This window comes from Meles meles, chromosome 9 (assembly GCF_922984935.1).
Source record: "Meles meles chromosome 9, mMelMel3.1 paternal haplotype, whole genome shotgun sequence".
Classification (NCBI taxonomy): domain Eukaryota; kingdom Metazoa; phylum Chordata; class Mammalia; order Carnivora; family Mustelidae; genus Meles; species Meles meles.
In genome coordinates this window covers 28,805,222-28,819,297 of record NC_060074.1, presented here as the reverse complement: position 1 = coordinate 28,819,297, position 14,076 = coordinate 28,805,222, and the positions used below count along the sequence as shown (strand labels likewise).

Sequence of the window (14,076 nt, the reverse complement as noted above, 5' to 3'; positions counted from 1 at the left end):
AGGTTCAACACGGGTCCCACAGAGCCACTACAGTGCTTTCAGCAATCCCAGGAGTAGGTAGCTTTGCTTGAACTCAAGAGTCTTCACTTCCAGTGAGACCAAAGGGAGTGGAGATGGCAACTGCTAAGTAGTGGGAGAGGGCTGACGCAGTGGCCAGTGCTGCCTTCTCCACGTCTGCCACCACCAGAATTGGGGGACAAGGGGTCACTCCTCCCCAGTGCACAGGCTTGTTGGGATGGGGACTGAGCTATGTCCTGAACTGAGAGCTCATTTCAGTGGAGTCTGAAATGACTGGGTGACTGAATGACCTATAGTTTTCAGATTTCTTGACTGTGACCCACAATAAAAAAAAGGGGGGGGGGCTTTTTATAATCTAATCAAGATGTGTGTACATAACCAAAACACATTCCAAAATCAATACTTACCCTTGAGAAATGTGATACACTCTGATCTATACTAGACCATTAAAAAAAAAAAAAAAAAAAAAGAGCTGGGGCACCAGGCGGCCCAGTTGGTTAGGCCTCTGTCTTCAGCTCAGGTCATGATCTCAGGGTCCTGGGACTGAGCTCTGCACTGAGCTCTTTTCTCTGTGGTGGGGCTGGGGGACAGCTACTCTCCTCCCACCACTTGTGCTTGCTCTCTCTCCTCAAAGAAAGAAAATCTTAAAAAAAAAAAAAAAAAAAAAAAAAAAGGCCAGTGATAAAAGTTATACATGTGACAGACACACAGAAATACATAGCCCCCCCCAACACACACACACAGGCCAGACTGTGGACAGGGTCCTGGCTGAGATACCGCACTATAGTCATTCGAGTTGCTACCACTGGGGGGAGCTGGGTGAAGCATACACAGAAATTCTGTATTATTTCTTAATGGCTGCATATGAACCTACAGTCATCTCATAAGCTCAGGAAACAAAATATCAGGACAGCTCACAGTTCACGAATGAGTCTTAAAACCAGTCTGAAACACACTGCACTAGATGGAGACAAGTTAAAAGGGAAAGCAAGAAGCTAAAAACTGCCAGGATGGCCCTTAGACCATTTCAAGTGCTCCTAACATTCTCTATTGAATATTCTGAACGATTTTATTTTTGGGATCAGTGTCCTGCTAGCTAGGGGCCAGCATACATTTCTAGGCTCGGTACTGTTAGGCAAGCATCTCTCCAAAGGGAATTTTGCAGAATGCCAGTCTTATGGGATGCTGTGTGGGAAGAGAAGGGTGGCCAGTAAGTCTGCACTGGGCCCACACCCTAACACCCATCAATGTCCTGCAGAACAACACATGCCACAGAACTCATTGTGGGAAATGCTGTGTATTATCCATGATTAAAGAACTAGCCAGGAGGAGCCTGGGTGGCTCAGTCCTTAAGTATCTGCCTTCAGCTCAGGTCATGATCCCAAAATCCTGAGACTGAGCCTCGAGTTGGGCTCCCTGCTCAGTGGGAAGCCTGCTTCTCCCCCTCTCAATCCCTCTGCTTGTGCCCTCTCTTGCTGTCTCTGTCAAATAAACGAATAAAATCTTAAAAAAAAAAAAAAAAAAAGAATAAGCCAGAAAACACTTATGTGACTATCACAGTCCCGGAAGCTTCTTGGCCACAGCCAGCCAGACTTGGTAACAAGCAGGCTTTACAGGAAACACATTCACGTTTACTCAGAACCGCCAACCAAGAGCTCACTAACCAGCCATTCTCTCTCTCTTCTAAGGGGTGGTTGAGGGACTTGTGGTCTAAGGTTTCCCAGATTTGGGTCTGTAGTTTAAGGGCAGCACCATGTGTATGTACTCTTCTTCCCCTTCTTCTCTCTTTTGGATTCCAGTCTAGAAACCCACCAAATTCTCATGTAAGATAGAAAGATTTTCTTTATTAATGACCCCAACCGTATTTCTTTAGATACAGGAGTTTTGAACTCAAATACTTAGGAGAAAACAAGTTAAGATTGCATTATCCTGCAACTCATTACCAGTAACATATTGCAAAGCGCAACAGCTTGGAAAAGGGGGAGGAAGGCAAGGGAGTGAGGGAGGGAAGGTAAAGAAAAGGAATTAAGTTGATCAAGTGGAAATCCTTTTTTTCTTTTTTTAATTCTTGAGAACTATGAAGTCCTTGCAAGCACAGCTCGTTTCTGCAGATTATTTTCCAAACGTGTACAAAATGGAACCAAAACGGAGAATCTCTTAAGAACCTGAAGAGGGGCAACGTTGAGAAGCTACGATTATCCAGCAGCAAGTGTTCCCGCCTTCAGCTGCCAGCCGCCTCCTCTTCCTGTTCCTGAGAGTTAGCGGGATGAAAACGTCTTCCCCCTTCAAAAGCAGAGAGAAGTGTGAAGGCTGGTTTCTGGCTCACCTGTCCTGCCACCCCACACTCCTGGACTGGGGATATGATCCCAGGGACACCAGACATAGGTGTGAAAGTTCCTTACAGGCTGCGGGAACTCTAGGCCCGGAATAAGCCCCAGCTCCCAGAGAGACTTCATCAGCTTTCCTCCTGCTGAACACTTTGGGGAACCGGGGAGCACCTGTGCCAAGCCCGCAGGGACATTAAATGTACCAAGCTGGACAGGACAGTCCCTGGCCCACGGTGTCCAGATGGCCTAGACCTAGACCTACCCGAACTTCAGTCAGGACTCAACCCTCTTCCAGGTCAAGAGCTCGGGGTCCCTCTTACACAGCTTACACCCCTTCAGGCTCACAGATAGCAGCTCCTTCAATCTTTCCCCTGGGAGCAGGATGCTCGAAACTTCCAAGTACAGGAGCTGTGTGCTGCCTTGTGGTGACCACACTCTCGGTTACAGAACACGAGCCCGACTTTAGGCTCCTGAGTCTCGGCCTTCTGTCCCACCCAGTATTTCTCTGGAAGGGCCAGCTTTGGGAACAGGCTGGTTCCTGAAGACAGAGGTCGTTTGGTAAAGCAGCCTGGAAGCCAGGGCTGAGAACTATGGGAAACTGGGGCAAAGATGGGGGGCTAAATTTTCCTGTCCTGAATGTCTCACCCAGCCCAGACTGAAACCGTAGTGTTTCCCTGACAGCCCCATCCCGCCATGCAAAGCTCCTGAGTGTTCAATTCTGGCAGAGAGCACCAAGCCAGGAAACCATCCTATTCCATGCAGCCCGTTTCTGCTGCTGGGAGTGGGGGGTGGGCGTCCTGGCTTTTCCTACTCATCCTTAGTAACACAACCGGTTTTAAGCTTGGATGTGGTTGTTTGCCTCCCCCTCCTCCTTTCTGGGGCCCATCTCTGCTAAAGAGAGGTCACAGAACAGAAAAAGGCAGAGCTGCTCTTTTTAAGCCCCAGGAAGGAGGTTTACGGACAATTTGTTTTAAGGATCTACCCTTCCCTAGTTCCTCACCAGGATAGGGGAGAACCCCTGTGGGGAGACACTGGGCGGTGGCTGCCTTGGTGGGCTCTTCTGAACAGATGAGAAGTTACAGGGCTAAAGATGACACAGGCAGTCCCTAATGGACTATTTACGAAGCCAGCCTTCCTATTTGGTGTGGGACAGACTGACGGGTCAGGCTTCCTTCTGCTGTGCCCAGCTGCCCGTTCACCTCCCAGCCAGTCTCCCCACTGGCCCTGGAAACAGCACAGCATTGGCTGCCTTACGCTCGAGGTCACCAAAGTGACCAGAGCGGTTCCGTGGAAAGCCAGAGGGGCAGGGGACCTTGGAAACTCCGGGAGGGAGGCCAGGTTCTAGAAGAGGTGGAAAGAGCGTTTGTGTCCCAGGACATATGCCCTCCCCACACTGTGTTGGGTTTGCCCATTACTGGCCTTGCCACAAAGCTGCAGAGTAGAAGGGGTGATGCTGCCAATTTGCCACCATGGCTTCTGGACACTTCTCTGGAAGCAGAGGACCCAACTATAGCCTGAACACCCCTCCTGAGGCTCTGGGCAGGAGCTACAGTGAGTTACTACCCAGCCTCTAAAGTGGCCTCTAAGTCCTTTGCCCGAGGAAATCGGGAGTGACTTTCACTGCTCTGATGTTCCCGAGACCGAAAACCCTCAGCTCAGGTACGAAGAGTCAGGCGCCTCTCTCATCCTGTCAAGTGGCAGCAGAAACTAGCTTGGCAGGAGAGGCCTCACGTGCCAGGGGACAGAACTCGGAGGCCTGTACACACCATACCTGCCAGAGGTCATCCCTGAGAGGAGCTGGTGTTGGCAAATACACTGGCTGGGAGGGGTGTGCAGAAGCTTAGTTCACCTCAAGACCTGAGTTTAATGGGCACAGAAGCTGGCAGATAAGCACTTAATCCTTGAGAACAGGATCACCTAAATTTCACCAGAAGGGGCATCCAAACCTGACATTTTGCTTGAAGACCTCAATCCCAACCTAGGCTCCAGGCCACGCTGGCCTCTCCTGCATGGAGCCACACACGGGAGTGCTATTCAGCATTTCCATCCCTGAGAAAGACAACTCCGTCTCCACGCAACTTCCTGCCGAGCAGCAGACCAGGGGATAAAAACGGGGGGTGGCTGCAGGCCCGTTCACTCAGCTAAATGTCCGTAAGCAAATCTCTCCCCTTTTCCAGGAAGATCCTGAGGACTGACCTCTTAACTCAGGCCCAAGTAGAACATAGTGCATCTTGGTAAAAAGGTCCCTTTCCGTCTTCCCTAGCTGACATTTTGCTAGCTCACGAAGATGTGGAATCAAGGGAATCCATTCCGGTCCACTCAGGACTGAAAACCTGTCCATTCAATTTTTGGTCAGTTAGGTGGCTCAAGGCCCGACCCTGCCTGCCTTTCCCATGTACGCAGCAGCTACCAGACACCTGGAGGGCCAGGTCACCCACATCCACTATTTTCCTCTTGGTGAAGTCAGGAAAGGAGGGTGGTCCTGCCTGTGAGACCGCCCTACTCACGTGATTGTTTTCATTTCTTTTTTCTCGGCATCTGGACGCGCACGGTTCAGCACCTTGAGGAAGTCAGATGTTTTCGCCCGCATACGTGTGTGGATATAGGCCTGGGAACAAACACAATGGGTACTGAAGCAGTCATGTCCTAGAAAGACAGCTCTGCTTTCAGTAGAAGTTATCAGGAAGGTCTGGGAACATATGCCTGGGCCTGACACAGGTCCATGCAGGCAAGCCGGAGGGCAACCCTTTCTGGAGACATATGTTCGTCTCTCTACTGTGCAGAGAGGTAGTGGGGAGAGATGGAGGGAAGGCCATGGTATCTTAAAGTCTCCAGAACCATTAGAGTTCATAGCAACAGCCTGGACTATAGGCATGACTTTTTTAAAAAAAGTAAATTCTACCCGCAGTATGCTGCTCAAACTCACAACCCCAATCATGATCACGTCACATGCTCTACTGACTGAGCCAGCCAGGTGCAGCCCACGCAGAAATGACTTTTTATGCCATTAACTCCAGTGGAGAATGACTTGGAGCACAGGCCCAAGGTGCCGCAGTGCCGTCTCACCTTAGAGCACTTGATGTGGTAGTGCAGATAGTCCCGGAACGTGTGGATCAGGTTGATGGTGTTGTCTCGAGCACTGGCGTTGGTGTGGCGAGGGAACAGCACTGCGGGCAGGGGCACAGATAAGACGTCAGGGTAACAACAAGTCCAAAGGGTGGGAAGATCAGAGCCTACAGTCAGCTCTGATCTCTCCCTGCCTGAGGAGAATGCACTTGTTTCACTAAGCCCAGGCTCAGACAAGGTGTTCTCCTCCAACAAGGAAGGGCTAAGTACTACAACAGGGTGGATCCCAGTGAGTGCAAATGGAGACTATGTCAAGGAAAATGGAGGAGGTGATGGCAGAAAACCAGGGCTCCCCTGGAAAAGTGCCAGGCATCTCTCTAGGTCATGGTCTCTTGAGAAGGTGGGACCACTGGCTGGGGTGGGGGGTGACTTTGGAGAAAACACCTTATGTTTGACATCAGCATAAGGAAACATGGCCTGCCTATCCTCCATCCATGGTGCCTTGGCCTTCAGAGGCACTTGGTTCCAGAAGATTCAGTGGTTTTGTGATCACTAAACACTGTAAGCTCCAAGGACCTCAACTTTCCTGATGAAAAAGGCCAGCAGGAGCTGCTTTGGCTGGGCATGAGAAAAACCCCTCCCAGGGCACCAGGCACTGAAGCCCCCTGCAGCCACTCTGCCCTCTTTACCCCTCCCTTCAGCTTTCTGGACTCCTCCCTGTCTCCTGCACCTACTCTACCCAGTGGTCTTGGCAACAGTAAAATCCTCCAAGTAGGTGGCTTTGCTAACATGAAAAGGAATACCTCAGAAGAAAGGGTGGGACCCCGGTGTCCATTTGCCCTGAGAAGAAACAAACACCAGAACCAGAGGTAACTACATGGCCTAGCATCTAAGATGCCAACGACCGGACCGTTTATATGCACCATAGAGAGAAAGGCTGCCAATTAAGGCGTGTGGCATGCGTGAACTGTAAGCTGTGTTCCAACCTCAAAGATGTCACATGACAGAAAATGTGTAGCTCGGATTTCAGGAAACATGGTAAACTGGCGGGCTCATCACCAATCAACAGGGGCACCGTCAGGAGTGAGGGGACTTCAATCTCACAAAAGGCAACATCTCAGTAGCATTGGGCGCCATGTGTGAACAAGCGGTTATTTCAAACTGTCAGCTATAACCCCGAGCCAGCTCACTGGTCTGGAGCAACCATAAGAAGGGAAGACTTGAATTTCTTCAATGGAATAAGTGAATCATGGCTGGAGTGCTGGCTCAGGAAGCAAAAAACCAAGAAAGGCCAAATGCCAGAGAACGCCCTCCCACCCAGCTGCTTTGTGGTGCTTATGTGGTCCCAAGTCTTAACACTTGACACCAGGGGCTAGATTTTTTTTCTCCCAGCATTTAAGAAAAATGGGGGAAAAAAGAGGACTATGGCATTCCTTCCCAGTTAATGCACTGGCACAGAATGATCTGGTATGCCTGCTTTTTAATAAAGCCCTTCCACATTTTAATAAAGCCTTGTCCCTGTTCAGGCCTCCCGCAGCAGGAAGGGACCCCCCCACGCCGCTCACCGAAGGTAATGTAGCCAATGTTGTCGCCTACGGCAGCGTCGGTATCCTTCAGCTCCAAAGGCGGTTCCCTGTGGCTGAAGAGGACCTGCGGGGCTGTGTGGCTGGCTCTGCGGCCTTCTTTGAACTCCTGCACAAGCAAGCAGAAGAGAATCTGACGTAAGGAGAACGGCAGCTTCCACTACAAGGCTGGCCCCACGGGGTGTGCCCTCTGTAGCACTCCAGAGCGGCAGACGGCTAAGAAACACCTGGCACGATGGAGGACAGTGCCACCTGCTACCGACGGGATCTGGACTCAAAAAGCAGAGACCACGGAGTCCTTAACAAAGCTGATCTTCAAAATGTGATGAGAGCATTCTTTTAATTTTTTATTTTTAAAGATTTTATTTATTTACTTGAGAGAAAGAGAGGAAGGGAGGGAGGGAGAGAGGAGGAGGGAGAGAAAGAGAGAGAGTGGGGAGGAGCAGAGGGACAGGGAAAAGGAGACTCCCCACCAAGCAGGGAGCCAGATGCGGGGCTCCATCCCAGAACGCTGGGATCGTGACTGAGCTGAAGGCAGACACTCAACTGCCTGAGCCACCCAGGCGCCCCTGATGAGAGCATTCTTAATCCCGTTCCCTTTCTCTTGCTTTGCAACGACAGAGGCAATTAAAGAGGCAATAAAAGTCCATCTGAGACTAAACAGACAACAAACTGCAAAGCACGAGAGAACCAGCTTACACTTAGATTAAGGACTACTGCTGATTTGGTTCTTTTGATTTCATGTGGAGAGGCTGTATTTAGCAGGAAATCTTGAAAAATCTCAGGGTGCTATGGAACCCAGGCTCTAGCTTGCTTAAGACTCAAGATAAAATCTTAACTCTTTTCCTCTTTGCCTGAAAGCCCGTCAGGAGCTGGCCCATTTCTCACCCACCCTCCACCACCCCTTCCGCCCCATCTCCGCTTCTTCCCCTTTCTTGAAACAAGGCTTTCTCGGGGCTCTGGACCTTCACGTAAGTCCTGTTTCGCAGAGGTATCTTAGACCATTACTGTTTAGAATCCACCAAATAGAACTTCAAACTAAATGTAAGCCCTTCTTGGGGGCAGAAGACAATGGAGTTAAAGAGGCGGAGTTGTTTTAGGGTTCATCACTGAGAGAAGGAGGCTATGTAACATGAGAAGTTAAAGCCTGACCGTTAATTCTGGTCTTGGATGGCTACAGATTCAATCACCACCACTCTGCCTAAGAGCAAATCATCCCTAAGAAAACTTCCCCACCCTCTTCAAAGGACAGGAAAATGAGGATGTAAAAACCAGGTCATTCCTCGTATGTTTTAATCTTCAAACCACAGGCTTTTCTAACGCATACACTCCTATGTACATACTAAAGTGATACAAGGCATCCCTGTCTCAACCCAGATGTGTAAGAACAGAACTAGACTTTCCAGCATTGCCGGTAGAACAGGGTGATCCAAATTCACTGAATGATAGCAGAAGGATGGAACCGAGGGCTAGGTAATGCCTCGGAGCGTCAGGAGGACCAAAAACAAGCTTCCACGGCTCTTCGGTCTGTGATGCTCTTCTGCTGCTGCTCAGATATGACCTTCTGTATCCTGCCATCTCCAGCATACTCGGGCAGCTGGCTGCTGTCTCGTCAGCAGTTCCCATGTCTTCTAAGTCTCTATTATGGCACTTTATTATTCACTAACAGTCTGGCTTCCCTACCAGGTTGTAAGCTCTACAAGCCAAGGATCCTCCTTTATTACTCTATGTCCGTTTCTTCTCTTTCAAAGAGGCTGGCTAGCACACGGCTTGCGGAACGAAAGCAAGCACTTTCTACCCTTGCTGACTTAGTGCTGTTGCACTGAAAGAAGGGACAGGGACTATGCTTCCATCTGTAGGTAGGAAGAAAGTGCACAGGGCAGCAAGCCCTCAGCAAATTAGCAGCAAAAGAAGGGTAACATCTGAGGAATTCTAATACCCAGTCTGGGATCTTGCCTGTTCCCGTATGCTGCCTCCTGAGCCGGCACTGCCTGGCTTCTAGAGCTTGGTGGAAGATAAACTACCACAGCCAGGTAAGGTTAGCTCCCTCTTAAATTTCGTTCCTCAAATGAAAAATATTTGGAGAGGCAGAGAAGAAGTCAAGATCATTCAAAATGGAAATTCCTAAAGCAAAGCTTCTGAGATTACCCATCTCTAGAAAATATTACTTTTCATTCTGCAAAGGGTTGGGAGGTTTTCTCACTTCTTTTTTTACTCTTTAGTGCCCCTCCCCTGGGGGGAACAGGGAGAAAATAGAACAGATAGTAACTGTTAGCATTTTCTTGTGTTTATTAAGTTTCTCGAAGACTCCAAATCACTGGTATCTGTTGGCATTCAAACCCAGATGGGGTGCATGTAAACCCATGGTGACTTATTAGCACGGATTCCTTGGGTTCTGTGTGCAGAAAACCACACGTTAGATCTGGTTAACAATGCACTTCTGATTTGGGGCTCACTCCCATCTTTGTTTCTTCTTGCTGCGCTCTCTTAAATAATACTTCAGAAACAATCAACCAACCCACACAAACAGCTCTCCTTTCTTGTTAGGGTCTTTGTCCTGTATCTGTCAGCAATGATGCCTCTTTCTTCTTCCTCCAACTGGGATGTCTTTTGAGTACCACAATACTATTTCTCTCTTCCACTGAAGCACAATTTATGATAGCAAGTTCAGCATAAATTCAAATATATACAAAAACGGAGTATATGATAAAGGTAGCATCTTTTAATTGTAGTATAAACACAGGCCTTGACACAATGACTACTGAGACCAGGGGGTAGCCATTTAGAAAAAAATGATGAATCCATCTTTCAAACCATATAGCAAGAGAAAACTCCAAACAGGTAATCAAAAGATTAGGTGTAAAATATGAAACTATAAAAATAGTAAGAAATGATACAGGTACATTTCTTTAAAATCCTGGAGTATGGAAGGCATTTCTAACCATGACTCAAAATCTAGGAGCCACAGAAGGGACGGACTAAACTTTGTGAAAATAAACTTCTGCATTGAGGGGAACCCCCCCCCAAACTCTAATGACAAACTGGAAAAAATATCTGCAACTCCTACATACATAAAAGGCTATTCTCTCTAGTATATAAAGAAAGAGAGAAGATCAGTAACCCAACAGAAAAATAGGTAAGGACAGAGACATCTCAAAGGGAAGAAAAATAGCCTTCAACATAAGAAAAGATTTTGGACCTCATTCCCAAGAGTATGTAGATATCAATTTTTTTTTGAAAGATTTATTTATTTATTTGACAGACAGGGATCACAAGCAGGCAGAGTGTCAGGCAGAGAGAGAGGAGGAAGTAGCCCTCCTGCTGAGCAGAGAGCCCGACGTGGGGCTCGATCCCAGGACCTTGGGATCATGACCTGAGCCGAAGGCAGAGGCTTTAACCCGCTGAGCCACCCAGGTGCCCCTGTAGATATCATTTTTAATCCATCAGACTGGCAGAAATCCGAATGTCTGACAACATACTCTGGAAATCGAGCACTCTCATGCATTGAAGGTGGGAGGCAAAAGGGCACAACTTCCGTGGAGGGTCAGGCAGTATCTACTAGAGTTCCTTTGACTCCATGCTCCCACTTCAGGAAAATATCCTGCAAGCTATGACCACACAGGCGCCCAGGTAGACAGGGTCCTCAACATCCTACCTTCACGCCTGCCTAGAAGGCAGACTGCTTGTGTCTTGTCCCCCAACATACAGAAACCAGTGGACTCTGTATAACTTTTCTTGGTTATGGGGGCTGATGTTAAGATCTAAAAATATGAAAAATATTCTAGTTCACCATACGTTAATCTCCAAAACTGTACTGTTCTTAGTGCTTGCCACAGAATGAGCAGTGACATGATATCTACCAGACTTTCTCTAGTGCTCAGTTTGCATGCTGACGAAGATAGTGCACCAAAGGCAAACACTAGAATATCCATGTGAGTGGGGAATGGAAGCTCTTGTCGTCTTCTTAAAGGCAGGACAGCAATGGTCAGAGCTGGCCTGCTGACAGACAAAAGCAGCAATCGTGTTCTGAACCCGGTTGGAGGTCCACGCCAGTAGGGGGGGAGATCCACAAAGGCCCACAGCAAGCAGGTCAGTTACCAGGAGGAACTTCAAACAGCATCCCAGAGTCACAGCATTCTGTGCTAGCCATTCGCTGTTCTGGGAATTTAAAGTAACGATGTCCAGGAAAATTCCCAGGTAATTTATTTTGAAGCAAAATCCAGCAAAATAAGCTCAGGTTTCTAAGGTCATTTCAAATAAACTGTCCCAGCCTCTGACTCTGTGGAGAAGGAGGCAAGGCAGATGGCTTCCCGAGTACAGGCTTTCCACATTCCTGGACGCCAGATGGGGCTGCCTGGTGCCAGTCCAGTCACTAACTAGAGATACTGGCAGTGCAAAAATGCAGAGACTCCCTCTTCCCTTTGAGACCAGTGCCCTACCGCATGTACTTTGAGGGAGGAGTTTAAATTCATATGCAAAAAAACACAAAATTCTTCTAAGGAACAAATCTCCTGTAAGCTCTCCAAGATAAGGTCTGTTTAAAGCATAAAAATAAGTTAAGATGTCGCCGGGAATAAAATGGAACAAGACTGGTAAAAAACCAGCCAAATCTAAATATATACTTCATAGCTTTTAAAATTAGTTTGTCAGTCTGGATTCAGCCCAATTTCTAAGCTACTGCATTTAATTCCCTTGTCAATTCTGCCTAAAAACAGATGAAATGCCTGTCTGGAGGCTTACATTTAGGATCCAAGATATAGGTCTATACATCTGTGTGTACACACACACACACACACACACACACACACACTCTCTCTCTCTCTCTCAGTTTAGTGCTCTCAAATGCTGAAGTGTCAATATTCCAATTTTTTCTGCATAGTGACTGCAAAATTAGAGTTTCTGATTAATTAGACTAAACACAAAAAGCCACCAGAGATGGATGAAATTGAGGCTCTTACTTTTGAGTATGTCCCTAGCCGCTCAGAGAGGATACCCATAAAATATCCTCACTGCATTAAGCACAACCATCTTTCAACTCCATGGCGCAAAAAACAGTCTGTCTCAGAATTCTTAAATCTCCTCACCCTGCCAAGGAACAGGATCAATGTACAAAAGGTGTTCGGCAATCTAACTGCCGTAATAGCTACTGAATGCTGAGCCATCCTGGAAGACATCAGCCTGAATATACCACTTCAACGATGAGCTCTCCTATCTCAGAGCGAGCAGCTGGTTAACAGACAGCATGACAAAGCCACAGTAGGGTATTGTATCAGACTGGAGTCCAACTGTACCAGAAATCCAATTACCAAATGTCCCACTCAGCCCCATTCCTCTCCTTGGCAGGTGAGCTCCTTCTGAGGGAGGCACTCTGCGGTGACCTCGGACAAACCCTGGCCAATCTGCCTCGCTGTCTGCCCCCCAGCTCTGCCCTACTGATGCACTACCTGCTGCTCAGGAATCTAGAGACTCTGTTCTGAGAAGACCTTAGGACTAAACTAAGCCAAGAACGGACCTTGCCAGAAATTGCAGGAAACACAAGAGGGTAGGAAACATGACTAAGCTTTAAACTGAAGACCCTATGGCAGCAAGGGTGCTTAAAACTCAGTCATACTGTTAGTATGTTTAATCCTCAATTCACTCTCCAGTCCAGTTATGAAAAGGCAAAAGGCAACTAGGGAAAAACGACACGCAGTGAGCTCTGTGGAGGCAGTCTGATGAAATCTCTGACAAGTGCCGTCGCCCTCTGAGCGGCCCGTTCTCTCTCCTATGCTCACGGTGTGCTTCAGTGCCCAGGTGTAAACCAGCAGGCCACAGTGCTCTCCCCGCCCCACCGCAAGACACCCGCTGCATACCTGCATAAACACTTTTCCAATGACCACATCGTCATCATCCTTAAACACTGTGCTGAAGACTACCGTGACTCTGTCCTTTTTAGATTCGACATACCTGAGGGGAACAAAACCCATGAGATAAGAATCAGCATGAGATTTTTGTCAAGAACTTGATTTCCAAGTGAAGGAGGTGGGTAAGTCCTAAACCAGTTAGTTCATAAAACAAGGCGTGCCAAGGGAGACTCAGTATGTCGGACCAACAGAGTCAATGTAACACGCACGCCCCAAGATGCAGGAGAGGACCATCACCCCGAGGAGCTGGTACTGATGTGTCTGTGTGGTGGGACATGGAATCTGGGGTTACTAACTCTCAGAACTTCACTTTAAAACATTTCTTTCTTTATATATTACGAGAGTCCTACTACGTAGATGATCCAAGAGTTGCAAACACACAGAACACACGGTCCCCTCTCCCTCCTTGTCACCCAGGCTATATGACAAAAGGGGACCTTCAAATAGTGGTGTCTTAAAGGAAAGCACCTTTCATCTTTTGCCAACTACTGGTATCTGTGGAGAACAGCAGAAATGGCCCCCTTTTTTCCCTTGTCATCTACAACCTGGCTTAAAGAACTCTATGAGAAAGACATGGTACGGGGATTCACACAGTAGAGCTTAAGGTCTGACCTAATGTGTATCTTTCAGTGAGGGCATGTAAGCCTTGCCCCGGCTTGGGGACCAGGTTCTATACTCACATGGTCTCATCATCCCTATAATGGATAACTGCCCTGTTTTCGCCTTCCTTGCCCTCTTCTTGGAATTGGAAATATTTCTCAAAGACAGAGGCAAAACAATTTCGTTTCAACATGCCAGCCTGATGCACAATGGAATCCTTGGATGCCGGCAGATTTTCAAGGTCATATAGCAAAGAGACATTGTATCCTAGAGAGGAGAGAAAAAAACCCACAAGTGGTTATATTTAAAACGAAACCAAAAAACTTTGCAGGTTCTAATGACATTTTACCTTGTTTCACTGTCCATACTTTTAACCCAGATAGATTGCTGTCCACTCTCAAGGTTAAGATAAAACTTTAATTCTTGTATAACCACCGTAAATATATACATCTAATTAACAAATGCTATGCAAAAATTTGAATCAATATCAAAGATGACTGATTTCAAATAAGGAATGATTTGAAGCAGCCATAATTCAGGAACTTTGAGTAGAAATTTAGTGTTCCAGACACAGGAATG

At 47.5% G+C, this 14,076-nt stretch overlaps 1 protein-coding gene across 2 annotated transcripts in view; it reads right to left on the bottom strand.

Moving 5' to 3' along the window:
* Positions 1 to 1,842: 1,842 nt before the first annotated feature.
* ARPC2 (actin related protein 2/3 complex subunit 2) overlaps positions 1,843 to 14,076 on the bottom strand; it is a 29,691-nt gene continuing 17,457 nt past the window's right edge. For both annotated transcript variants that reach the window (XM_046018983.1, XM_046018984.1), the window contains exons 6-11: positions 13,578 to 13,764; positions 12,847 to 12,940; positions 6,977 to 7,103; positions 5,412 to 5,512; positions 4,853 to 4,953; positions 1,843 to 2,301 (exon numbers count right to left, since the gene is read on the bottom strand). In XM_046018983.1, coding sequence (XP_045874939.1) covers positions 2,277 to 2,301; positions 4,853 to 4,953; positions 5,412 to 5,512; positions 6,977 to 7,103; positions 12,847 to 12,940; positions 13,578 to 13,764 — 635 coding nt within the window. In that variant the 3' untranslated portion in view covers positions 1,843 to 2,276. The remainder of the gene's footprint in view (positions 2,302 to 4,852; positions 4,954 to 5,411; positions 5,513 to 6,976; positions 7,104 to 12,846; positions 12,941 to 13,577; positions 13,765 to 14,076) is intronic.